Here is a 25,888-nt window from a genome sequence, read left to right as displayed (position 1 = left end):
CACGATAATTAAATCAGCATGTCACTCCAGTAAGTTTTAGTGTTTTATTCTTGTGTTACGCTTCCATTTCATTTTCAATGTTATATTTCTTGAATGTTTTTATTTGCTGCTCCTCTCACATCATGTCACCTGTTGTTTTAATGAATGTGAGCAACACTCGATATATATATTTATATTCTTTAAACATGGTTATGTGCATTATCATTAACACGGTGACCCTGATAAATAACACATTTTTATACAAAATAAAAATAACTACACTCATTAATAACCACAAAGACAATCAAGCCGCCCACGTTACATCAATCAGATTTTTTATTTGTAATTGTTTTTGTTCTTTTTATATTTTGTACAGTAAATGGCCTTTTTTTTTGGTTAATGACGGTCCGCATCAGCCAATCATCTGCAGCCTAATCCATCCAGCACGATGCCGATTGGCTGTTTGGGCTCACTCCCACCATCCAACCCGCCTCTCTTTGTGTGCAACAACAACAACAACAGAAAGGCAGCACTTTACAGCACATGATCAACCAAATATGAAAAGTTTAAAAAAAACATCTCTCTTAATAATGTCATTTAAGTTTGCATTCAGTTCAGGTTTGTGTCCTTAAACCCTAGAAAAATACCAACATGGTGAGATAATGTAACTTTTCTTTTCTTTATCAGCATCTTCAAAAAAAGATGAACTACGGCAGATAACTGCACAAGTAAGAAAATGACACTTGATTTAAAAAATATTTTCTTAAAGTTCAATTCTGCTGGAATCCTTTCACCTTTGCGAGCAGATTCTTAACACATATCTTAAATTATTATTTAAATTGCCTATGAGCATGAACAAACCTGACCCCGCTCCGTCAGAGGTTTGAGTTTCACACTGCTGAGAACAAAATGGCCCCCTGAAAGTTCCCCTTCAGGGTGTCAGGATGTCACAGAACTCAACAAAGTCCCTCTGCATGAAATTCTGGCTCTTAATCAGGTCATCTTCAGAGGGGAAATACTGCATGCTGTCCTCCTGCAGACGCAAACTGTCCTCCTGCAGACGCAGACCGTCCTCCTGCAGTAGCACAATCTGTCCTGGTGGCGGCGTCGAGCCGTGCGGGTTGGGACTGTCCAAGAGGGCTCCTCTCGCGTTCTCCAGGACGCCCAGGTACGAGTCCATGTCCGTGAGCTCCACGTCGCTGTCGGAGCAGCTGCCGCTGTCGCTCCCGACGGAGTCGGAGCGCATGTGCAGCATCTGGTACTTCTCGTGCATCAGAAACTGGTTGGTGTTCTTGGGGGCGCGCATCCCCCTCGCGCGGTTCCCTTTGACGTTGACGGGCCGGAGGGACATCACCGGCCTCGGAAAGTGTCGGGGTGGATGGGGATGATGGGGATGATGGGGATGATGACGCTGAGGGTGCTGCTGTTGCTTGCGCCCTCTTGGCCACCCTCCCCCTCCTGCCCTGCGCCCCTGCATGCGCCCCCTGCAGCTCTTGGACCAGCCGTGCTTCCTGCGGCTGGAAGGGTCCCTCTGTGGAGCCCCCTTCCCATCCAGCTGCTGCTGCTGTTGCTGTTGCTGCTGCTGCTGGCAGCTCCTCCTGCACATCATCTCTGAGAGCATTTTTGTTCTTGTCTTTCTTGCAGTCGCCTCCCTTTCTGCCTGCTGCTCTCCTTCACATCCTCCTCTCTGCTCGGTTGTCCCTACACAACAACAAAGAGAGGCTGGTTTCTGGCTCAGATCACAAATGACCCTCCTCTCTCCCTCTGAGTCTACCTTTTCACTATTCTGTCGCGTTTTTTCTTGACCTCTGGCTTTGGCTGATGCATCGCCTGCTCTTCCTCCCCCTGCAGTAGCAGCTTGCCTGCTCGGCTGGCTCCCTGTCACGCCCTCCTCTGCCTCTCTAATCTCTCTTCTTTACCTCTCTAAAAGTCAAATTAGCTTCTTTTCTTTTTGCAGCTCTGATTAGTGAACTGAAATGAGCTGCTAAAAGGGGGTCTAAGCGTCTTCTAGTTGATTTAAAAGCTGCTTTTTTTCCCCCTCTTTCAGTTTGAGGCCAGCAAGTGGAGTGTACTCAGGACAGACCAGCACCGACTGTGGCTCTGCCTTCCTCTCGCAGCCTGGATAAAGAGCCGGAAGGATCCATTCACGGGTTTAACGGAAGGAGGGGGGTTCGGAATTAGCGAGCGTATCCTCTACCGATTATAAACACTGTAATGGGACATATTTATATAATATATTACTGCTGAGCGACTTTACGAGTTAATAAAACATACACGTCATCCTTCTTGTGCCTCGGCTCGTACGTGGTGGTGATAAGCATTAAGGTACTCCCCGCAGCCGGATGGTTCACCCCGCTTCAGTTTTAGCAGCGGAAATCTGATCCACAGCTGCTGCCGTTACGGCCCCGCCCCTCCGACAGCAAGAAACACTGTCCAGCAACAACAACCAGCAGCACCGGGACATGAGGACAGGGGTAGTCTCGGTAACGAGCTGCAGTTAGTTATTGTGTCCATGGACGTACACGTACTCAACCCACGCGGACTCATTAACAAAAAAATACCGTTGCGGTCGTGAGCACAGCTTCCTAAAATACCACATTGCATTGCAAACGAAGAACTTCCGTGCTTTGTCTACAAATAAACAGGCCACTACAAAAAAAAAGAAAGTAGAATAAGAAATAACATTTATTTTTACAATAAGATTGAATTAAAGTTATTATTTATTTATTTTTGTCCAAAAGATAATGGGTAGATAATAATGAGAATAAATATGAAACACAACTTAAAACCCTCTGAACTAAAAAATAAATCTCGTTTGCAATTAAAATTAGCTACTTTCAAAGATATTAAGGCTGATCTATAGAGGGAACCATATATTTATGTAAAATATCTAATCAAATATTGGATGCATTAGTACGTCTCGTTCAGACATTGATGGTCCCAATAAAATGCATCCTACTGACTTTGTTGATCCACAGACTTTTCCTCAAGCACCACGATGAGGTTCACATTTGTGAGAAAAATATAAATATAAACAGCTATGCCATGACGTTTAGTTCAGAAATGCACGACCCCCTCTCCATGAATAGTGATCTTTGTGATCCCTTGACTTTTCATCTTGCGCCCTCATCAGGGCAAACTTTCTGTTTGGTATTTTGAGCAAATTCATGCACAAATCTATGGAATTGATGGGATATCAGCATCAGCTGTGCTTTGGTGTTTAATGCTAATTGGCTGCTCTGCCACTTAGATTACATGTTATCCTCAGTGAGAGCATCAACACATTCCCTGCTCTCACAGTTATATTCAGTTAAAACACATGTAGGTCATATCAATTCAACAATGCATGGATGACATAACGCACCTTTATGTTTGCAGCTGCACTAGTGACCCCATGTGGCTGTGGTGTATATTACATAGTGCACTTTGAAGCAGAAGGAGAGGGGGGTGTTACTGTAATCCATCCAGCAAAATTGTTGGATGGATTAGAAGAGACTCATTTGCTATACTTAGATCTTTACCACCAGTGTTAGTCCTGGATTCACTGATGTGTGTCCTGCTAAACAGGCGACAGCAGTGTGAGTTTAGAAAGCTGATGGCATTTGTAGTGAAAATGGATTTGGATTTGATTGATTCTTTCTATGGAGTCCTGACTCCATCTGCCGAATAAACACTTGAGGATGATCACATCAAGCGACAATAATGTGTTAACCTCCCTGGCAACGCATACACTGACTATTAGTTTATTTCTACACAAGTAGTCATCACCATCCGTCCTTGTAAACCAGCTCACATTTATTTTTCTTACCTCAGGTTGGAGTTTATAAGGGTTAAAGCAACAACCAACAAAAAAGGTATCTTTTAATGTTATTTATTGGTACAATTTCCAACACTAATTGTGGAAAAAATTAATTATAGAACATTATAAAATGTAATAAAGGTATGACTGACGTATTTAATATATCTTCTCAGCCAATTGTTTTTGTACTTTGATGAGGAGACTTAATAAGAATATTGTAGTCACAATAATATTTCCTTGGTTTTACTATTTCAAACTTCTATTCATGTGAATGGTAGTTGCCCTGAAAGAATTATACAAATTGCAATTATGCATCTACATTATGACACTGGTCAATTCCAAAAGTAAAATGTTCTAATCTGAATACAAAGTTAGATAACATGGTGGAAAGTATATTGACTCAATTTTGAGAGTCAACATTTGTCTGACAGCCGGAGTTACTGGTAACGTTACTCATTAAGGTTTTACACATAAAATATGGGATAAATTCATGAAATACTGTGAAATAGATTAAACTACCGTTTCCATTCTCACATTTATTAAAATAGGCTTTTCCTCAAATTAGATACATTGACAGTTATCCTCATTCATGGATGTAATAAAACCTCATATACATATATTACATACATATATTATTATATAGAATGTTTTATTCAACAATTGCACATGTACAATTATATAAATTGACAATAAGAAACGGGATACAGTAAAATACATTCAAACTAACATGCTAGTGGGGCAACTGCAGAGAATATAAAATATACAGAAAAAAGCATAAAATAAAAATAGATTTCTATCACTGTTACTGAGCTGCTAATAATATACAAGATCACAACTCTCGCGATGAATTTGTCTGAAAGATGAGACTTGTTCCTATTATCGTGGAATATGAGTTTCCTTTAGGTTTTATTTCACCTCTTGTTTGACATACAAAGTCGACTATATTTGATATTTTCCTGGAACGAAAACCTCATGTCAACTGTCAAAGTAAAACTATCCATAAAGTTTTAGGATTTTGAAAGTCAGTCAGCTGCTTCGTTCAGCATCACAACAAACATGGCGTCCGGAGGCGGCGAGCCGAGCAGATCAGCCGGGAATCCTCTGAAAGCCGTTTGAAAATTCAGAGTTGTATCACTTGATGACGGACGACAGTTGCTTCGTCGCGATCTCGAGATGGAACCCGACTCTTTCCCAGAAGAGCTTTCGGAGAGGCAGGTGTGCGTCGTCGGATCGGAGCTGGTGGAAAACTACACCGTAAGCTACATCCGGGTTCCTCGAGCCCAACTGCCGTTAAACTTAGCTAATGTGGAGCTACCGTTAGCTTCAGCTATTGTCAACGTGACAGTGGGTTAATGTTGAAGGGATTGCCTTTCGTCACTTCATAAAAAAACTGTTACGTTATTATACTTTTGTTTCCTTCGTCAGCCACCCTGTCTGTCTGTCTGTCTGCCTGTCTGTCTGCCTGTCTTTAGCCCAGGCTCCACGGACACGAACGACAGACCCGACAAGCTAATTAGCGACTAACGGTCGTGCTGATTTAACGTTAAGCGTTAACGTTTCCTCCAAAGGTGACGTCAGATGAGACGGCAGCTTTCTGTTCGGCTGTCCGGGAACGGGGGGGTCAGGGGGGGTCATACGTTACGACTGTAAGGGGCAACAGGCGGCACCCTTTGTGTTGGACAAGGCCGGGTCCACACTGTCCTCACCCAGGCCCCTGTGGGACCAAGAGCCTGGGTTTTATTTATATATATATATATATATATATATATATATATATATATATATATATATAATATATTGACGAGGGTTATCTTTGCTGTTTGAATTGCAAACCAACGCACATAGCTGGACGTTTCAAATGCAGTTTGTGTGGTGAATACTCGTCTGAACACGTGTGCACAATTATGGAAGTCCATTTCCACTGTGACGAAACGATAAAGATCCTGGAAGTGATAATGACTTAGCATCTCATAATTACGATTTACTATCCCATAATTATGACTTAGCATCTCGTAATTATAACTTAGCATCTCATAAGTATGAGATGCTGACTGAGGGCGGGGTGTAACAAAGCAGAGCGGGTAAGCCATGGTGAAGAAAAAAATAAGATTGTGTCTCATAATTCTGAGAAGCTAAGTCATAATAATAATAATAATAATAGTCATAATGGATGGAGCCGTCACAGTGATGGTCAGGTGTCATCACATGCCTTTTTTAAAAAAATGTTTGGAACATCATCTGATAATAGTTGGTTGCATATCGGAGGAGGTGGTATTTTGATGTTTCTTCATGTAGTTTGGGCAGAGATTTGTAACGAGCGTGTCCTGCCGTGCTGTTTCAGGTCTACGTCATCGAGGTGTCGGAGGGAGACCACAGATGGACTGTGAAGCACCGCTACAGTGACTTCCACGATCTCCACGAGAAGGTGAGGGACCGGAGCAGGTGTGACAAGTTTCACCAAACATTTAGTCCGTCGACGGTCACGGTGAACTACCACCAAACTCCAACTGTGAGGCTCGAGTCAGCGTCTCTGGCTGAGTGGATGTTTTAATGGTCTAGTTTTATGTTGCAAAGCACAACAGCTCATTAGTCAACTTCATAATTCCACAAGCAATCATATTTAATTATTGTCATACATCATTATTTATAATTATTTGAGATGCTCAAGGCCCACTAAACTTTGACTGAAAATCTGAAATAAATGAATGTGCTAAAACTTAAAAAAAAAAAAAACTACAGCAGTCTGAATTCAAACCTCCAATAGAAGAAGCTAACGACTCTGGAGAGAACATTACTATTTATTTTGCTTAATTTAATAAATGTTTTTCCCAGTGGTAGAAGAGGCCATCACGTTGTCCCACAGTTCAAATCCCAAAGAACATCATTTTACAATGAATTAAAACATTTAAAATAAGCAGCTGATATTCACATTGGAGAAGCTCCAGCTGGACAATGCTTTGGCATTTCACGCTTAATAAACCTGCCGTGTGTTTCCCTGCAGTTGACGTCGGAGAAGAAGGTGGACCGAGGGCTGCTCCCTCCAAAGAAGATGCTGGGGAAGAACTCAAAGAGTCTGGTGGAGCGGCGGGAGAAGGAGCTGGAGCTCTACCTGCAGACGCTCCTGCTGCAGTTCCCACAGGCCACGCCCACTCCGCTCGCCTGCTTCCTGCACTTCCACCTCTACGTGAGTTCCCCAAACGGGGTCTTTAGGTTTCAGACGGTTGATCAGAGATAATGAGCAACTTAAAGTTGTCATGTTGACATTTTGTATTTTAAAAACAATAATTTTTTTAATTGAAATAATAGTTCACAGATTGACTAGATACATGTCTTGTAAATAGCTTTTCTCTTTTGTTCAATGGCGTGACAACCTTTACTTTACTGGAACCAGGTTAAAAAAACAAACTTTTTCACCTCAGTTGTCTTGGGCTTCTGATTTTTAACATGGTCGTCAAAAGTTTGTTTGGTATCTCTAAAGGATGCACGTCGTCAATGTCAGTGAGTGTGATCACATGACGTCGATACAACAACAGACCAGCCGTTACAGCTGATTTATACAAATAAAAACACTTGTGATGTGAAATGATCAACATGTGACTGTCGCAGATGAGTTGGAAAACGGTTGCATCGTAGTTTATTCTTCCGCCGCTTTAACGCTGCATGTAACTATGATATGATGTAACAATCGTTACAGGCGACGCTGCGGCCTCTGCAGGGTTTGTTTTTCAAATACCGGTTCACTAATCCAGGCTAACATGATGTCATCCAGCTAAAATGATCCTGACTAGTATCAACCAGTCCAGTTGGAGGTTTGATTAGTTATCAAAGTGTTGAAACACAATCTTTGAAACAAAGGCAACATGGACCTCCGGTAGAGAGTTGAAACCACGTCCTGAAACTTGAGTCTTCAAGCTTAACTTGTTGTTATTGTGAAATGATTCCAGGTTCTAACAAAGTCTTTGTTTTCTTCCAGGAGATCAACGGCATCACGGCAGCTCTGGCTGAGGAGTTGTTTCATAAAGGTTAGCTTGCTCTCTCTGACCTCTGACCTCGTGTTTCTAACCGTTGACCCCTATAGTGGAGTGTTGCGTTTCCACTTTGTGTAGCTGCGGAGGCGTTCTTCTCCCTTTTTTGAGTTATTACGACATTATACTTAATGTGCAGTGAGCCAGAATGCTCTGCACTTTGTTAATGAGAGGCAATACACATTAATTAATTCACAAGGATGTAAATGAGGCAGGTTTAGTCAAATGTCAGTGAATAAAAAAACATTTAAACTGAGACTTCACAAGAGGATGTACGTCTTTTGTGGTCGCTAAACCTGCACAAATAAGTCATAAAGATAATGTAATTCTCAAAGCACTCACAAAGAGTGTAATGCATCCCATAGTTCACTGCCAATTACATAGCCTCTCTGTGCACCATATTTAAATGTGCCGATATGAATCGTAGCCAGGAGAAGGCTGCTCAAACTCATTTATTTTGGGATGCAGTTGTGTGCAATCCGTTGTCGGTTCTCTGATTGCGTAACGACGTCCTGTGAGACAGCAGCCTGTTGAGTAAATCCTGTTCCTCCACATTCGACTGGGTACTGTTTTTGTTTCCTTTTTTAAAAGCCCGAAATAATCAATACTGTTTTAAAAAAAAAAAGTTATTAGCTGATCATGTGTTGCAGCCGCTTCGATTAAAGTTTCATCTCTCCCTGGTCGTCGCAGTTTGTGTTCATACAACCAAATACATTTTGACGACTGTATAAAAGCATTATTACTGAATGTTGCAGGTATTGTCAACATCTGACCCGTAAACGCTGCCCTGTGAAGCGGTGGCTTGACCGCTGTATGTTTGTCGTGCTGCAGGTGAGCAGCTGCTGCAGGCCGGCGAGGTGTTTTCTCTCCGTCCGCTGCAGCTTTACTCCGTCTCCCAGCAGCTCCGTCTGGCCAAACCCACCTGCTGCAACGGAGACGCCAAAACCGACCTGGGACACATCCTGGACTTCACCTGCAGGCTGCGATACCTCAAGGTCCCGCCCCCTCTTTGGTTGAACTCAGATCCCCGTCGTTGACTTTCCTTCCGGGAGCAGAAGTGTGGAAATGTTCTCACTGGTTGTGTTTGTGTTTGGTCAGATGTCTGGGACCAGAGGCCCAGTAGGAACCAGTAACATCCAGGAGAGCAGCCTCCCCTTCGACCTGTCCGTTTTCAAATCACTCCTCCAGATAGAGGTAACTGTCTGTCTCCCCGGGACTTAATCATGTCTGGTACATGTAGAAATCCTGCGTCATTCATATCTCACACAAACCTCGTGATCACAGGAGCACATTTCATGAGGCAGAGCAGGGTTGTATAGAGTTAGATTGTGTGATCATTTATTAATTACTTTTACTATCAATCTCCTCAAAGTTCAGCACTAAAACGACAGAAATGGCGCAGGTAGAGTTGTAAACATAACTTGCAGGCCACCAACCTAAAGGTCAACCTGCTGCCACTAACGTCTCAGCAAAGTAAAAACACTTAACAGAAGATGAAACGCATGCTAGTTCACGGGGATCAGCAGCAATGAGATGATGTGTCTGAGATATCGGTGCTCTGTTGACTATGTAATCACGTCATGTTCTCTGGAGTATCTTCCTCAGATACCGATGGCGGTTCTATTCTCCTAAAAGCTCCCGATATGTGTGCGCTGACGTCCGTCTCTCTCCGTCTTCAGATCAGTGAGTGCAGCGCTCAGCAGATCCGAGGTCTGTCGTCTCTGAGGTCGAGTCTGGCCACTCTGAGTATCCACCACTCCACGGAAGCTATGATGGTGAACCACCGATGAGCACTTCTCTGCAGTGTCTACGCGGTGCCTCGTACTGAATGCGTGTGTTTGTTTCTGGCCCGCCTCCCAGTCGATCCTGGTCCCGGAGTCGAGCGAGTTCTCCCAGTGGGAGGCCGAGGGGGCCGAGTCCGGCTGTCCCGTCACCGCCGTCATCCCCTTGTGGAAAAGCCTGACCACGCTGGACATGAGCCACAACGGCATCGGCACCATCGACGGCTCAGTGGTGAGACGCTCGCTGCAAAACCTAAACGTAGTCGTCCCCCCCCCCCGTCCCCTCCCCCCCCAGGGAAGTCAAGGGGAAGAAATAGGGACTGACTCTATTCTCACACAACATCTCATAGCCACATTTGTTTCCTCTGTTGCAGAAACTGATTCGTAAGGTGGAGTTTCTGGATCTGAGCCACAACCAGCTGTCCACAGTGGAAAACCTCCAGGTATGTGGCCGCGTGACGTAGAACACACCAGCTCTGGAGCTGCAGCCAAAGAAAGTTGATGTTTTCTTATGTCCTGCTTAGTCCGACCAACAATCCAAAAGCATTCAGTTTACTAACGGAGCACTAAACACAGAGAAGTAGTAATTCTGGAACGAGAACGCGTTTTGACCGTTCTGCTCGAGGCGTGACATTAATGGAAGTTAACCGCTCTGTTTGCAGCACCTGTACAATCTGGTCCACGTGGATCTGTCCTACAACAGCCTGCGGGTGCTGGAAGCTGCTCACACCCGTCTGGGCAACATCAAGACTCTGAGCCTGGCCGGCAACCAGCTGGACCAGCTGACCGGCCTCACCAAGCTCTACTCGCTGGTCAACCTGGACCTCAGCCACAACCAGCTGGCCCAGGTAATCACGCCGCGGAAAGAAAACTCTTTTATATAATATATGTATTTAATGTATTTTATTACTTTTTTGGGGGGGGGGATTAAAAGAAAGGAAACTGTAATTGTGCTAATGCGAAAAAATCCACAACTTAAAGGAGGGAGCCGGTGGAGGCTGACGTGTGCTGTTTGTGACTTCGTTGTGCGTTTGTCTCCAGTTGGAGGAGATCAGGAACATCGGCTCTCTGCCGTGTCTCGAGAAGCTCCACCTGTCCAATAACCCCATGTGTATCATCCCGGACTACAGAACCAAAGTGCTGACGCAGTTTGGAGACCGAGCAGCCGAGGTACGCCGTCATCACGCCGTCAATGTTACTGCGTCACTACTTCTCCTTCTTCTCCCACAGCAGCCAAGTGCACCAAAAGGTGTTTCTTTGCTTTGCTCCACAAAGAACAATGTCAGTTTAATTACATGCTATATTTAGAATAGTTACCGTCATAGAGTTGAACTTAAAGAGTCAAACGTATTCATATTGTTTTTGTTATTGGAGGCTGCTGGCTTTGAAGAGAGCATCTCTTTCAGATCCTCGTCTGAAGAACCTGTCAGACGGCGAGATGAAGCCGTGAAGATATTCTAAATATAGCTCACACTTGAAAGGATAGAGATGTTCTTTGAGTTTGTATGTTTTGCGATCACAGCAGTCCTTGCTCCTTATACTTCTGTCTGTTTCTACAAACTCGGACATCCCAACCATCCTTTTAACATTACTGTCCCTACAAGTAAAGGATCTGCTCACACTTCTAGTCTCAATATTACTGCTGCCACCGTTTGTACTGCTATCGCTATTAAAACCATTGATTCTGCACTAACTGTGTATGACAATTATTATTTTAACCGTTTGTTGTCTTCAGCTTTGTCTGGATGGAACGGCGACGACGGAGAAGGAGCTGGACACGGTGGAGGTGTTGAAAGCCATTCAGAAAGCCAAAGAAGTCAAAGACCGGAGGAGCAGCGGCGACAAGAAGGTAAGATCCTCCAGCAGGAGATTTACTTATATAAAAGTTCAAATAAATAATATTTCATTCATACTGTATATACAGTGTAACGTGTTTAAAATCAGAGGTAATTAACTAATTCTGTGCACTTTGACCTCAAACATAGTTGAGTGTTGCAGCTTTCTTAAAGTCGTGATCTGTAATCACATCTTACAAATTAATTAATCCTGAAACCTCCTATAGATGTTTTATAATTCTAACCTGGTTATAGATCAGAGGGTCACCACATGTGGATGTGACTAGTAAAGAAGTGGATTACCAACAGGTCTCTGAGGGTTGATCCCAGTAGCTTACCTGTGTTCACGCCATGAGCTGCAGAGTTCAGACGTAACAACATTATAGACAATAAATCAGAGAATCACGAGTGTGTGAGGTTGTAATCTTATTTGGAAACTTAAATGAATCTGTAGTGTGTGTGTGTGTGTGTGTGAGAAACATGCCTCCTGACTGTGCTAAAGTCTTAAGTTGTGAATTTTACTGTAGCTATATTTTGTGGATCTTTTAATTTTTTGTTTGAATAGTTTTTATAGATTATTTGTGGCCAACCGTTTTCTCCTGCAGAGAAATCCTCAAAGTTTTCTGTTCTTTGGGATTTGTAAACGTGTCCCAAGACTACTTCCTGTTTGGGTGTCCAAGACTACTTCCTGTTTGGGTGTCCAAGACTACTTCCTGTTTGGGTGTCCAAGACTACTTCCTGTTTGGGACCTGTTTAGGAATGACGTCCCCATTCTCAGTTTTTCTTAGATACATTTTGCCATATTTAGAGTTCTGCGTATTCTTTCTTTTGTAACGAAGGATCATTACTGAGTGTTTTTGTACACAGTCTGACTTCCTGCATAGTAAATAACTTTAATTCAAGTATTCAAGCTGCATTTTTTTCAAGCAGGATGTTTAAAACTAAAACTAAAGGCCCAAACAGGAAGTGAGGCCCAAACAGGAAGTGATCTGTGTCGGTCTGGACGGCGTCACAATATCTGCTGAACACAAACCTTCACAAGGTCTTCCTGCAGAAGGTATCTGGTCAACACATATTCTCAAAGGGTTCACAGGTTTATGCACATTTGCAGATTTAAAAAAAAAAAACACAATAAAAAAAGCACGAGTCACGACGAGCCCAGATGTCTGTTTGCTGACTGTTTGCTGACTGTTGCTCTGCTGCTGACGGAGCTGCAGGTTTTAGGATGTGACCGCCCTCTGAAGGCTTCCCTCTCTGTCCTCTCGTCAGATCAGTGAGGAGACCAAGCCGTCTGCTGCTGCACCTCCTCCTCACCTCTCCTCTCCCCCCTCTTCTTCTTCCTCCTGCTTCTCCTCTGCCGTTGCTCCTCCTCCTGCTGTCACCTCCTCCTCCTCTTCCTCCTGTCCAGCCCAGCAGGCTGCCTGCCCCAGCCAAGGTAATCATGTATGTATCAGGCTGTGCAGAGCTGAGGGGGGGGGGGGGGTTAAGTATTTCTGCTGTCAGGCAGTGGACAGACAGACGAGTGTGTTTCTCTGCTCTTTGTCTGCAAAGTGATTATCAAAAAGCGGCAGCTGACTAAACTCTCTGGGGCTGCAACGATTATTATTATTATTATTATTATTATTATTATGGTTATCTATGAATCGTTCAGTCGGTAGGACGTCTCTTTAGCTGCCGTCCCTCCTCGTAGAGAACGTCTCGTTCTACACCAGATCTCCTCGGCTTTTCATTTCCTCTTGTCGTCGCTTCTCTTTCTGCTCTGACCGAGGAAAACAGCTTTTTTTTTTTTTTTCACTCTCTTATAGCTTTTAAAATCGTGATCAGATGCCTGTTGATTCATAGCTTAAAACTCCTCCTGTCTTTATAAATGATTACTTGTATACAACCAGAGGAGTCGACCCCTGGTGGTCACGAGAGAGAATGCAGCTTTAACACATGAAGCATATACTTCTATACAACCAGAGGAGTCGCCCCCTGGTGGTCAGAGAGAATGCAGCTTTAACACATGAAGCATATACTTCTATACAACCAGAGGAGTCGCCTCCTGGTGGTCAGAGAGAACGCAGCTTTAACACATGAAGCATAGACTTCTATACAACCAGAGGAGTCGCCCCCTGGTGGTCACGAGAGAGAATGCAGCTTTAAGACATGAAGCATAGACTTCTATACAACCAGAGTCGCCGCCCCCTGGTGGTCACGAGAGAGAATGCAGCTTTAACACATGAAGCATAGACTTCTATACAACCAGAGGAGTCGCCCCCTGGTGGTCACGAGAGAGAATGCAGCTTTAAGACATGAAACATAGACTTCTATACAACCAGAGGAGTCGCCCCCTGGTGGTCACGAGAGAGAATGCAGCTTTAAGACACTAGCAATCACCTTTCAGATTCGACATTTCGTTCGCAGCCTTGGTGTCAAACTGTGATGAAAAAACAACAACCATCAGTCCAAAACTCAAATTATTTACTTAACTTGTGTTCAAACAAAGAAAAGTGTCAGTTAATAATATTTAAGAAGCTGCAGCCATCAATTAATTGCATTATTCTGATCCCAAATATGGTTTTGATTGAGTTAGAATGTACTCTGCACAGAAACGGTGGTATTTCCAGATGTCACACAGCCTCACGGCGTCGCTCATCTGTTCGGTTTCCTGTTTCAGAAGTGACGAGCAGAGAAGAAGAATCAGTTCCCCGCAGCGTCCCCCCCCCTGCGGACGCTGCTCCTCCCCCCGCAAGCTTCAACACTAATACACACCTCCCGTCTGCCGGCCCGGCCCAGGTGAGACGCACCTGCAAGGGCCGTTACCGTGACAACCTGTAGGATATCAGTCGGGCACAAGAGGCAGTGTTTGTTTTTTATGTAATTATGTGACGATGAATAATCAAACTATTTGGATTAGGAGGGTAACAGTTTATTGTTGAACAATATGTCTTAATACAACATTTTTAATATATATTAATGAATGTTGGTCTCAGCTGGGATCTAAAGTTGCTTCATGTGTTTGTCTGCAGGTCCAACAAGTCAGTCTGTCTGAACACACACTCTGTGGAGCTCCTCCCACCACCGTTACGAATAACATCTGGTCAGTGTCCAAAAACATTATATTTTAATGAACTATTAGATACCTCGACGCTTTTCAACTTTTTGCCCAATGACGCCAATAATATACATCCTTCGCCAGCTTTTATAAGCAACAAAAAAACCTTCAAGACTTCTTTTTATTTCTGTTAATCTTCCGTCAGAGAAACTGAACTTGTTTGAAACACAGGAAGTGTGGAGTCTCATCATGTTTGAGTATTGACAATATCTTAAAACAAGAAAAAGAAAAAAGTCTAAGTAGAGGTGCCAGAAAATGGTGAGAAAGTATTTGTTGTAAAGATAAACTGAGAGTAGCACAGTATTGAGTGTTACACAACATTTAATAAATGTACAGAGGGTACTGGGTTTATCGGGTGTAGTTCAGGTTGTGTCCAGCAGGAGGTGCTGCTGCTCCTTCTCACAAATCTGTTTTTCTTTCACTTTAATTGAACTTGATTTGACCTACAAGAGTAAAACAAAAATAACGAAGTTCGAAAACATTAAATATAATGAATTAAATTGTGGCGTGTTTGTGAGCTGATGGCACGACTGAAGCGAGTAAATTCTGTCACATTTGAAAAGCCGTTTCTTCTGTGATCGTGACATCACGGGCGTCATGAAACCATCTTCATCTCCGTCTTTTTGCTCCCCCAGTTGCGTCTGCTGCTCTTCCCCCTCGAGACCACTTGAAACCGCGTGCTTCTCCTGCAGCGCCGCCTCGTTTCCTCTCCTTCCTTCTCACCTGCTCTCCCTCTCCGCCTCCAACAAAGACTTCGTTACCCAGCTCTCCCGGCGTCTCGGTTCCATCCTGAAGGAGCAGAAGAGGGAGACGCAGGAGGAAGACGACGAGGAGGAAGAGGAAGAGAAGATGTCTGAATCCAGAGAAGTTCAGTCCCAAGTGGAGGACACCGAGGTGGGAAGTCCGAGGTGATCTAACCGTCAATTTCTCTCACTGGTTTCTGGGATTCCCAATTGTTTCTGAGATCTTCTAAAATTGGTTTCTGGCCTTTCTGTTATTGTCTTATGGTTTCTGGGATATTCCAATGCTCCCACTGCTTTCTGAGAAGTTCACGCTGGTTTCTAAATATTCTCAAAGGTGTCTGCCTAAACGTCCCACTAGTTTCTGGGATTCCCAGAGGTTCTTGCTGGTTTCTAGTTTTTTTTATTTTTATGACTTTCAGACGTCCCCACTGGCTTCTGGGATTCCCAGTGGGTTCTTAGAGCCCTCAAAATTCCCACTGGTCTCTGAGATCCCTTTTTAAAATAAAATGTCTTAAAGGTCCCACTGATTATATGATCCCGTAAGATTCACACCGTTTTCTGAGATGATGATGATGATGTGTCAAATAAAATAAAAGAGTTTTTTTTTTTTTGGTATAAAAACTAAAAACCCTGTTTAATGCTCATTCTTCCAGTCCAGGCTCCGGGGACGGATACTTCGAGATGGGTCTGGACGACTCTGTTGAGGAGTCGGTCTGCTCCTCTTCCTCCACGTCGCTCTGCGTTCCCCCTGCAGAGGAGCCCGGCGGCCACCAGGGGGAGCTGTGTGGCGGGGAGGATGAGGTGCACGTCAGCAGGGTTTTGTGGTGCTACTGTCTTCAGGTGAAGGAGGAGGTGGAGCAGAAGGAGGCGTGCCTGGTGCTGACGGACGGGCTGTTGAGCCTGCTCTACCTGCCGGATGATTTCACCTGGACCAATCAGGACGCAGGTAAACACAAAATCACCCCCAGTTTCTTTTAGTTCATTTATTTTTGCTGCCTATCTAGAGTTGAATGAATTAATCTGAGTTCATAATCTTGGTCATGGTTTCCGTATAGAGACCCGTCATATTGGAGAGGAGGCAGACGTTTAAAGATTATATCTCTCGGTTCTGTTGTCCTCAGACCAGGAGCAGAGTCCGCCCGTGGAGGAGGTGCTGTCCAGCCTGCAGGTGGACCTCCTGCTGCCGTACTCCCGTCTCGTGCTCTCCTGCAGCACCGAGCTCCCTGACTCCTGCCTCGCCTTTGGCCTCCACGCCGGCCCGACCCGCTGGTACATCTTCTCAGAGTCCGAGGAGCTCCGGCAGACCAGGACCGAGCTGACGGTGCTGATCCAGGTCAGAGAGCAGCACATTTTGGACTGCCTAAAAAATAAGAAAAGGATTTTTGGAAACAATTTATTGGGTCAAACAAAGCTTCCATTTATTCTGTATTATGAAGAAACGTGCACTTTTTTTTATTTTGTTGAATTTTGCTCAACAGATAATTATAGCCGCATAATGATGTTTCATACCTGCTTTTTTTAAATGTTGTATTTATATTATTTACAACAGGTTTTTTATTGATTAGGTTTACTGATTGCTTAAATGAAATATATTATATGTTTTTGTCTTGATGACATCAGTGAGTAAGAAAAAATAAATGCGGTTTTATATATTACAGCTTTCTAACGGTGCAGTTCTTAGAAAACACGTATAAGAAGGACAGTGTGCAGCATCAAACCTTCTCTCTTGTTGTTCCAGGCTGCGAAGTCCCAGACTGACCCGGAGCCCCCCAACACTCCTCAGCTCTTCCCCCGATCGCTCATCAACTCCTGGGAGCTGGAGGAGAGTCAGGGAGCCCAGGGAGGCTATCCTGCCTTCCTCCTTCTCTCCTCCTCCTCCTCCTCAGCCCTGGACACCCACCCGCTCCTGTCAGACATCCTCTCCAAGAGAGAGGACTCCAGCCTCTTCTCGCTCCTCTTCCTCACCCACAGACACCTCTGGGTGCTGAAGATGGACTTCAGAGAGCTGGCAGAAAGGGAGAGGAGGAGTGCTGACCTTCATCACCCTTCCTCCTCCTCCTCCTCCTCCTCCTGGTGCAGGCTGGTCCGGGTGCCCCTCGGCTCCGTGGTGCTTCACCCCAGAGAGAGAGCTTCTCAGGTCGGGGACAGAAGCAGCAACTCCTCCTGCCCCGACCCGAAACACCTCCACAGGTAGAGAGGCCGTGATTGGACGAATGGATGTTCTGAGTCTGCAGTTATATTATTTTAATTTGTTTATGTAGTTTTTGTTTTTTACCTTACCACAGCATCAAGTATGTGTTTCTTGGTTTAACGAGCTAATTAAGTAACGTTGGTATATTTAGTGATAAGTAGTATGATTAGATAGATTTACATATTACGAGTTTAGATATTGTTCATGTTTTGCACTGATATAATGGCAGCTTTTGGAATAAGAAGAAATTGAAGTTCCCAGAATAAATTCTGATTTTCTCTTTGTGCAAAGTTGATATATAACTGATCAAACTGAACCGTCAATATTTAAACCCAAGCTAAATGAATCCCGACATCAATACTAACGTCTCTTAGCTCTTATGTCATATTCTAATTCACAATTTCAACTTTTGGCGCCAACATTTACCGTTTCCATCCGGTGCTGACTTTACTTTTGGGATTATTAATGTACCATTAACATGCGCATTTACTTAAATAGTAACATTTATTTTTTTAATTGATCAGGTTTACTGGTTGATAACATTTAAATGGTCAAATGCAAATGTTATAAAAACGTTCTCATTACTGTTTCCTCTGTTCTGTTTCCGTGCTCTTAAATCTGACCGTTAACTGTATTTTAACCGTGGTGTCCAGGAGGAGTCACACTGTGGAGCTGCTGCTGGCCGGTCAGAGGCTGCTGCTGCTCTTCCCTCTGGCCCAGAACCGGAGCACCTTCCTGGGGGTGCTGAGCCAGAGCAGAGGCTCTCTGGAGGGGCTGAAGATGGTGGCCCTGCCCTGCAGGCCCTGTCCACAGCAAGGTGAAGACCAGGTTTTCCCCAGCTGATGGTTTCATTCAGTGATGCCTTTTACTGGTTTCCTCTCCCAGTTTGCTTGACGCGTTGCCTCCTCGTGGGTTTGTGCTCAGGTCGTCACAGATCCAGAGACCAGTGCTGCTGTTCCAGGAAATCAAACAGCACCACCAGGTAGAAGCCCTTTATCACTTTCTCCTTGTGCCTGCATTCAGATGTGCACTTTGATTAAGGCCACACGGTGTCATGCTGTACCAATTCTGTAATCTCAACGCACCGATCTTCTCTCCCACTCGTGTATCAGGGAGTTTATGAGACATTTATTTATATAAAACAAAGCATGACGCAGAGGCAATCCCGATGGGCGTCAACGAAGCTGTAATTTCACCGCACTTAATCACAGGAATTGGACCGAGTCATTGTTGATGTTACGGGCGGAAGTATCAGCTATGTGTCAGCTGATAAGTAATAATAAACATCAGAGATACTTTTGAGGTTATAGTTTAAATAATATATAGTTTATTTCCTGCAACGTAAAATGTCCCTCTCGGTACATAAATTACAGCGATAACTCATAAAACCGGATAATGAATAATGTAAGATTACTTACTTATATTTATTTTCCTCTCTAACGAGGACGCCACTCGACAAACATAATCTTAAGACTTTCAGACGTTAGTGAAATATAAGAACATGATCCATTTCCTCATAAATGTGCCTCAGGAGCCACTTCATGTTTTATCTTTTGCACACCATCAGGGAGCAAAGTGTTACATCCACTCCCCCCTCACACCCCCCCACAGCATATTTAGAGAGATGATTTATTGCTGCTGTTGATATTTTTTCTCTTTCCTCCTCAGCTGGGACTCCTCCAGCCTGGTGGAGGAGAACCAGCCGTCCCCCCACCTCAACCCAGGTCTCTCCCCAGGACTGAAGCGCCTGGCTGGGCTCGGAGAACAACAGCTTCTGACCTACTTCCACAGATATATAGCCGTGGTAGGACACACACACACACACACACACACACACAGATGGGTTCCTATGCTTCGTCAACCTGTGTGTCCCGCGATAGAAGGATGTGATGCTGCTGTTTGACTGATAATAATCTAAAGCTGCATTTCCTCATAGACCCATCAGTGCTTTGCAGAGTAAACTCTTGCTGTTTTAAGACTGTAATGTTTGTTTACAACTCTCGGTTATTTATTTTTCTCTGGAATGTCAGGAAATGGTCAAATCCCCGCAGTCCAAGATGACGTTGCACAATGTTAGTGAAAAACCCAAAAGAGTGTGTTTTTATTATTATTCTGCAGCCCTGAGCTAACCAGAGGGGGCGCGCTCACATGAACTAAAGAAGCCCGGCGACGTAAACAACGCACGGAGAAGACGAAAAGGCGCATCTTATGTTTGTTTGTTTGTAAATATGTTTGCAGTCTGAGGCGGAGGAGGTGAGACAGGTCCTGTGGCTGTCTGTGGTTCTCTACAAGTCTCCAGAGTCTGAGCTCACCTGCTGCCTGCTGCTCTCCACGGATACGATCTACTTCCTGTTGGAAGACTCCGCCTCCACACTCGGTCATCCCTCGGGTAGGACGATGGGGCGTGATTGGTTGTCATGGGGCTAAAATTACATATATGAGATCAATAATAGTAAAAAAAAAAAAAAGTGAACTTTTGTACAGAGAACAGCAGCAAAGAGGCACAAATGTCTCTGTAGACTTTCCTCTTTGTTAAATCTCTTATTGTTTTGTACCTCCGTCCGTCTGTCAGTGTTGGACATGATGGACTCTGGAGACGTGGACGTCTGTCTGTGCTGCTGTCTGTCCGTCAGACTGTCTGACCTGCTGTCTGTCAACGTGGGACTGTTCGACCAGTACTTCAGAGTTGTGGGTCAGTGGATGGATACGCTCCGGTGCTCTCGGGGCTCATCAATATTTATACCAAACTGCTGCTTTATGCCGATATTAACTCCTCCGTCACCCTCTCACCATCTAACCGTGCATTCTCTCTCTCTCTCTCTCCCTCCCTCCCTCACTGTGTTTGCAGGTCGTTCGGCCGATCACATCGTGTGCTGCCTCAGCAGGGACAGTTACGGGACGGGCGTCTTCCTTCAGGAGCTCATGTCGGCTCTCAGCCTGCAGCAGCAGCAGCTTCCTGCTCCGGAGCCGTCGGATCAGGACTTCTACTCCCAGTTCACCAGTACAAACACAGGTAACCGTGCTGGGAGCCTCGGGGGATCAAATCCTACCCGATTTGCTTTGCGATCCATCCATTAAAATGTCTTTTGCCAGAACACATACAAAATCTGTAATGGGACCAAAGTGAAGGAGGATTCACACCCTCCTTTTCCCCCAATAAAATTCTTAATGAAACATGATAGATCATGTTTAACATTGTTTATTTAAATGTTAAATATACAATATCTAAAACAGAAGAACCTACACATTTGTGAAACTATAGTCCAGTACTCTGTAACATAGGGACCGGACAGATGTGAGAGTGTCTAGGCCTTAAATAATAAAAATAATAATATCAAGAAAATAAAAACTTTGTCTAATATTGTTTCCCCTGCTGGAGCAAATAAGAATGAGGACAAACAATCTTTTAGCATATTTAATTGTTTTCATACATGTACTGTATTGTTTTACCTGAAGTCCACCAGAGGAAACGATACACAGGATCAGGATCAGGACCTGGACCTGCATGTTTAACTGGACATGATGACGGATGTGATTTTGTCTCCCCCTGCAGGCAAGATGCAGAACTACGAGTTGGTCCACAGCAGCAGGGTGAAGTTTATTTATCCCAGTGAGGAGGAGATGGGAGACCTGACCTTCATCGTGGCCGAGAGGAAGGCTCCATCCAGCGCAGCGTCCTCGCGCTCCTTCAACGTCCTGCTGTACCTGCTGGTCTTCCAGGTGAGGGCGCCTTCCTTCTGTAGGTGGTTGTTTCATGAGAGTTGGCACGCTTTAACTGTTTCTAGACGAGCAGCAGTGTTTCCTCCCGCCAAATACTGAGCTTTAGGGGCATGAGACGTTTTTTAATTTTGAATAGAGCTCATAATCATATTTGAGGGGGCCGAGCACGCAGCCCTGGGGGGCTCCCGTGTTCAACACTAGGGTGGAGGAGGTTTGGCTGCCAATCCGAAACCGCCCGGGGTCTGTTTGTGAGTCTAATGAACGGCGTTCTGGCGTAGGTGTTGTTGTTTTCGAGATGTGCAGACAGCATCCTGTGGATCTCTTGGCTCCGGATGCAAACTGTATCTGTATTATAAAATACTAGTTCTTCTTTCCTTCAGGTCCAAATCCCCAGCAGTCTGCCCAGCCAAGGCTCCACTCTCTCAGGCCACTCCTCTTTTTCTGACTCTGGTCCGTCTCCGGTCCTCCAGCCCAGGACTTTGATCCTGACCAGCACCGACGTGTTCCTACTGGACGAGGACTACGTCAGCTATCCTCTGCCGGATTTTGCCAAAGAACCACCCTCCAGGTGAGCCCACGGGAAGCCCCGCCCTCCTTCGCCACGACACTTAACAACCGCTGTACATCTTTTTACAGCAGAGTCACTTTAAGAGCGGAATTTTTCACAAGAAGAACCTTTAAGTTCTGGAGCCATGGCGACCAAACGTTTAACAGTAACAATGTGTGAAACGCGTCGCCTCCCCTGAACGCTGCAAGTGTTGTAATTTGGGAGAAAGCTGAAACAAACCCAGTTCCCTCATGTTTGTGGTTGTCTGCTGCAGGAAAAGAGGAAGAAGAGTAGACAGTGAGTGTGTGTGTGTGTGTGTGTGTGTGTCTGACATGGGACAAAACAAGCGGAAATCAATACTCGCCGAAGCTTCAGGCGGAGCATGAAATCCGTCACCGTGAGGAGGAACAGGAGACTGTGACTGAGCGAGGAATGAAAAACTCGAGCGTTATTATTCTAATAATCTGACTCGATTGCCGTTTTTTTTATTTTTTATTTCCTTTTATTCAGTCTGACAACGACGAATCCGTTTTGGGTCACATTCGTTAGCTTGAAGCGCATCTCTTGTTGACTTTTTAGTTAATTTCCATTCTGCCTCCTGCTCAGTAGTTTTACCAACCACCAGACTCATTTTAATAGCATTTCTATTTGAAAAATGTGGCTCGGTCAGCCTTCATCACCAATAAGACGTAACCAAGTCGAGATTAGAATGATTCCTGCTGTTTTGCTCTTGACAGCGTTTGTAATCTATATTTTTATAATAATGTGACACTGTGAAAGCTCATTTAGCAGTATGGTAGTCCTCCTCATCTTCATCTTCATCTTCCCCATCGTGTCCTCCTGCAGGGAGCGGTACCAGCTGCGTGAGGCTCGGAGGATCCGGGATCTGGACCGGGTCCTGCTGGGCTACCAGACTTACCCTCAGGCTCTGACCCTGGTGTTCGATGACCTGCCCGGCCCCGACCTGCTCTGCCACCTCACCATGGACCACTTTGCTGCTGCTGGGGAGGAGGCCCCTCCCAGAGGGGGCAGAGCCAGCAGCGGCGCAGAGGGCGAGGTCCAGTGGTGCGTCTTCGTCCCGGAAGCCGACAGCAGAGAGAGGCTGATCTCGCTCCTCGCCCGCCAGTGGGAGGCGCTCTGCAGCCGGGAGCTTCCCGTGGAGCTCACGGGCTGATTGGTCGGACGGACGGGTGGATGACTGTTCAGCACTTTGTAGGTGGTCGTCGGTGGGCGGAGCTTCATTTACACACGGGACGCAGGGCTCCGCCTCCTTGTTCAAAGGTCTCGAGGTGCTTCAAACCGACAGGTGACCACGTCGGAGGACGACGCTGTTTCCAGCTGCTCCGAAAAGGCGGCCTGTCGTCATAGAGACGGGGCGAGATGCGACGACTCGGCCGAATTCGGATAACGACGCGCGCTTTCATTCCCGTCTCTTCTCTCGAAGGCGTCCATAGCGTTGCTCTTGCTTGTTCACATGAAAAGGGACAGAAGTGGAGAGTTTAAATACTTACTCACCTCCACATCAGTTGCATCACATCACAGCCGTACATTGTTCTCCGCTTGTCACCCTTATTTAAGTCTTTAATTTAAGAAAAGTCGGAATGCATCAAATATTCATACAAATAGTTTTTCTCTATTATGTCACACACTTGGTTTTCTGAGGTGGTTTCAGACGACCAGACGGGCACTTAGTTGGAAGCCCTTTGGTTGTACGATGGATGTGGCTCCACACACCAGACTGCTCACTGACCTCTGACCTCACGGAGCTGAAATGATGGGAGTTTCTGGCACAACTTTAACTGTCTTGCAAAGTGTCTCACACGGAGATTTACAGATTCTGTTTGACGACTTGACGGACTTGTGTTGCACAGCAGGGGGCGCTGCAGACGGTCCACAGGAGTTGTGCTAGTTTTTAAATCAACATTATCTTTGAAAGAACAGTTTGTCATTGCTGGTGAAGCCTCTTGTTCTGTCGTGTGTGTGTGTGTGTGTGTGTGTGTGTGTGTGTGTGTGTGTGTGTGTGTGTGTGTGTGTGTGTGTGTGTGTGTGTGTGTGTGTGTGTGTGTGTGTGTGTGTGTGTGTGTGTGTGTGTGTGTGTGTGTGTGTGTGTGTGTGTGTGTGTGTGTGTGTGTGTGTGTGTGTGTGTGTGTGTGTGTGTGTGTGTGTGTGTGTGTGTGTGTGTGTGTGTGTGTGTGTGTGTGTGTGTGTGTGTGTGTGTGTGTGTGTGTGTGTGTGTGTGTGTGGAATATAAGTCCAGGGCGTGTTAGCCTAGCTTAGCACAAAGACTGGAAGCAAGGGGAAACTGCTAGCCAAGGAAAACCTCCAAAGCTGTTTTGATTTACATGTTGTTGTTTATGTGAAGTTGCTCCTAAAACCAAAAATGTGTTTGTGCAGTTGGATGACAAGAGGATATCCAAAAATGTTTGACTGTTGTTCTAAGTAGCGTACACTCTCTCTCACACTCTCACTCACTCTCTCACACACAGACACACAGACACGCACTGACGCACACCGCTGCTCGGCACAATCTGCTCTCTTAACATTTTATTCCTTGAACATTGCAATTAATGAAGCAGTATTATCGAACTGTATATTGAAATCTTTTTATTAATATTATATTAATATAAGTATGTTTTTGGGACCGACGGATGTTTTTCATCCTGAAGCAGATTTTGTACGAAACGCGTAAAAGTTTCTGATGAAATTTACAACAAAAAAACTTGTTTATCGTTATCATTGAGTGTTTATTTTTTTATACTTTTTTTTTTCTTTTTTATTTCATTGTAAGTTGTGTTGTTTTTTTTGTACATTCATTTTGTATTCTTATTATTATTATTGACAAATGGGAAGCCAGACGTTTTTTTCCCCCCATCCCTCCTCACCACTGTTGTCTAGGTTACATGTTTTTGGGGAATGCCACTGAATTAAAGTGAGAAATGAAAACTCCACATGCAGCCGTCCGCGTGGCGTTGCTCGGCTCGTCTGATTCTTCTGGAAGCGTCGGGGTCGGACCGCAGGCGGCGCTGACGCAGCAATTAAACCAGAAAACCAGACGACACGCCGGTCGCTCGACGTGTGTTCGGGAATGCCGACGGACACATAAAAAAAATAAAAAGCTATTTAATGATGTATTATTAAAAACCTGGACATTCTTATTGTCTTACAGTGAGTTTATTCCCCATTTCAAAGCTGTTGTTATTATTACAGCGACCTGCTTTGATGGGCCTTCGACTGTTTACCTTGTGATTGTCGCCATTTAAAAAAGAAAAAAAGTTTTCAACCGTCTCATAGTCTTATAAACCTCTGGGTAGTTTTAAAAAACTTATGGATGAGTTAGCAGTCGTTCAGTTGATGGTTAAAACAACGCTTTACGTAATACATAAAACGAAAATATACAAAGTAAAAGGCATTGAATAATAAATATATATATATAAATATAACAGAGAATAAAAATGTCAGTGCAGTGCAAGATACATTAACTAATAAAAGGAATTGGTAAGCGGAACAGTTCAAGCCCTGATTTAAAGAAAACATGTAAATATAATCCAGGAAGGATCAATAATTCCACTTTGACCGACTGTCTTCATTTGAAGCAAGTCGGAGAAGTCTTTAAAACAGCATTTAGATGTGAAACACTACATTTTGGGGGTTTGAAATCCACAAATGTTCTCTAATTCAAATTAAAAAAATCCTGGAAAGACTTTATTAGACAATTTATTTAGACATTGGGGATTTTTGAGGAGCACTTTTGACTCATAAACTTAGTATTTTTAAACTGTTGTCTGTCCAAAAACATTTTTATTTCCCAAAGAACATTTAAAAAACATAAAAGGACAAAGAAGAGTTCCCGTCAGCACTTCATCGCCCTCAACACTCGGGGAGATTTGTGATGACTCGGCGGGTTCAGAGGCACGAAACGCACCGCAACCTTTCAACTTCCTCTATTTCCTGTCTGTCGGGAGCCGCTCATCATTAAATGCGTCCGATTTCCTTTTTGAGGGACACTTGAACAGACCGCGGGCAGAGATACTGTACGAGGAAGTGTGTGATCAGCAAAAAAAAGAAACCAGCTCACCTCTGATTGGCATCCTCTGGGCGCCAGTTGACCAATGGGAAAGGAGTTCTGTTCCAGGCTGAGAAACTAATAATAATAATAATAATGCATTTTATT

The 25,888-nt window shown here is 44.5% G+C and overlaps 2 protein-coding genes across 5 annotated transcripts; one reads left to right on the top strand and one right to left on the bottom strand.

Annotated features, from left to right (window-relative positions):
* Positions 1-292: 292 nt before the first annotated feature.
* wu:fb55g09 (coiled-coil domain-containing glutamate-rich protein 1) lies at positions 293-2,255 on the bottom strand. The gene has a single exon (XM_034533602.1). It carries the CDS (start codon positions 1,598-1,600, stop codon positions 911-913), a length of 690 nt encoding a protein of 229 aa, XP_034389493.1. The 5' UTR covers positions 1,601-2,255; the 3' UTR covers positions 293-910.
* A 2,388-nt stretch (positions 2,256-4,643) lies between these two features.
* Positions 4,644-24,665, top strand: nisch (nischarin). Of its 4 annotated transcripts, XM_034532344.1 has the most exons (28): positions 4,649-5,032; positions 6,120-6,203; positions 6,780-6,962; positions 7,752-7,800; positions 8,635-8,798; positions 8,902-8,997; positions 9,483-9,578; positions 9,664-9,816; positions 9,959-10,027; positions 10,247-10,432; positions 10,626-10,754; positions 11,320-11,433; positions 12,689-12,854; positions 14,079-14,197; positions 14,431-14,501; positions 15,152-15,424; positions 15,913-16,205; positions 16,381-16,592; positions 16,998-17,449; positions 18,104-18,267; positions 18,375-18,432; positions 19,119-19,254; positions 19,689-19,839; positions 20,023-20,142; positions 20,299-20,463; positions 21,004-21,170; positions 21,551-21,738; positions 22,564-24,665. In XM_034532344.1, the coding sequence occupies exons 1-28, from the start codon at positions 4,952-4,954 to the stop codon at positions 22,889-22,891; spliced, it is 4,467 nt and encodes a 1,488-aa protein (XP_034388235.1). In that variant the 5' UTR covers positions 4,649-4,951; the 3' UTR covers positions 22,892-24,665. The 4 variants fall into 4 exon arrangements, with proteins under 4 accessions (XP_034388236.1, XP_034388238.1, XP_034388237.1 ...); XM_034532345.1 differs by lacking the exons at positions 14,431-14,501; positions 15,152-15,424; positions 15,913-16,205; ... (9 more) ...; positions 21,551-21,738; positions 22,564-24,665 and having other exon boundaries at positions 4,644-5,032; positions 12,689-12,862; positions 14,079-14,185; XM_034532347.1 differs by lacking the exons at positions 14,079-14,197; positions 14,431-14,501; positions 15,152-15,424; ... (10 more) ...; positions 21,551-21,738; positions 22,564-24,665 and having other exon boundaries at positions 4,646-5,032; positions 12,694-12,801.
* The last annotated feature ends 1,223 nt before the right edge of the window (positions 24,666-25,888 follow it).

Source organism: Cyclopterus lumpus, chromosome 5 (assembly GCF_009769545.1).
Source record: "Cyclopterus lumpus isolate fCycLum1 chromosome 5, fCycLum1.pri, whole genome shotgun sequence".
Taxonomy (NCBI): domain Eukaryota; kingdom Metazoa; phylum Chordata; class Actinopteri; order Perciformes; family Cyclopteridae; genus Cyclopterus; species Cyclopterus lumpus.
The sequence above is the reverse complement of the archived record's forward strand: the minus strand, read 5'-3'. Positions and strand labels throughout refer to the sequence as shown.

Bases quoted from the DNA above. Each gene is read 5' to 3' on its own strand.
- wu:fb55g09 (XM_034533602.1), bottom strand. From the start codon at position 1,600: ATGCTCTCAGAGATGATGTGCAGGAGGAGCTGCCAGCAGCAGCAGCAA.
- nisch (XM_034532344.1), top strand. From the start codon at position 4,952: ATGGAACCCGACTCTTTCCCAGAAGAGCTTTCGGAGAGGCAGGTGTGC. The intron at 15,425-15,912 runs GTGATCTAACCG...TCATTCTTCCAG, and splicing joins ACCGAGGTGGGAAGTCCGAG to TCCAGGCTCCGGGGACGGAT. The intron at 18,433-19,118 runs GTAGAAGCCCTT...TTTCCTCCTCAG, and splicing joins AAATCAAACAGCACCACCAG to CTGGGACTCCTCCAGCCTGG.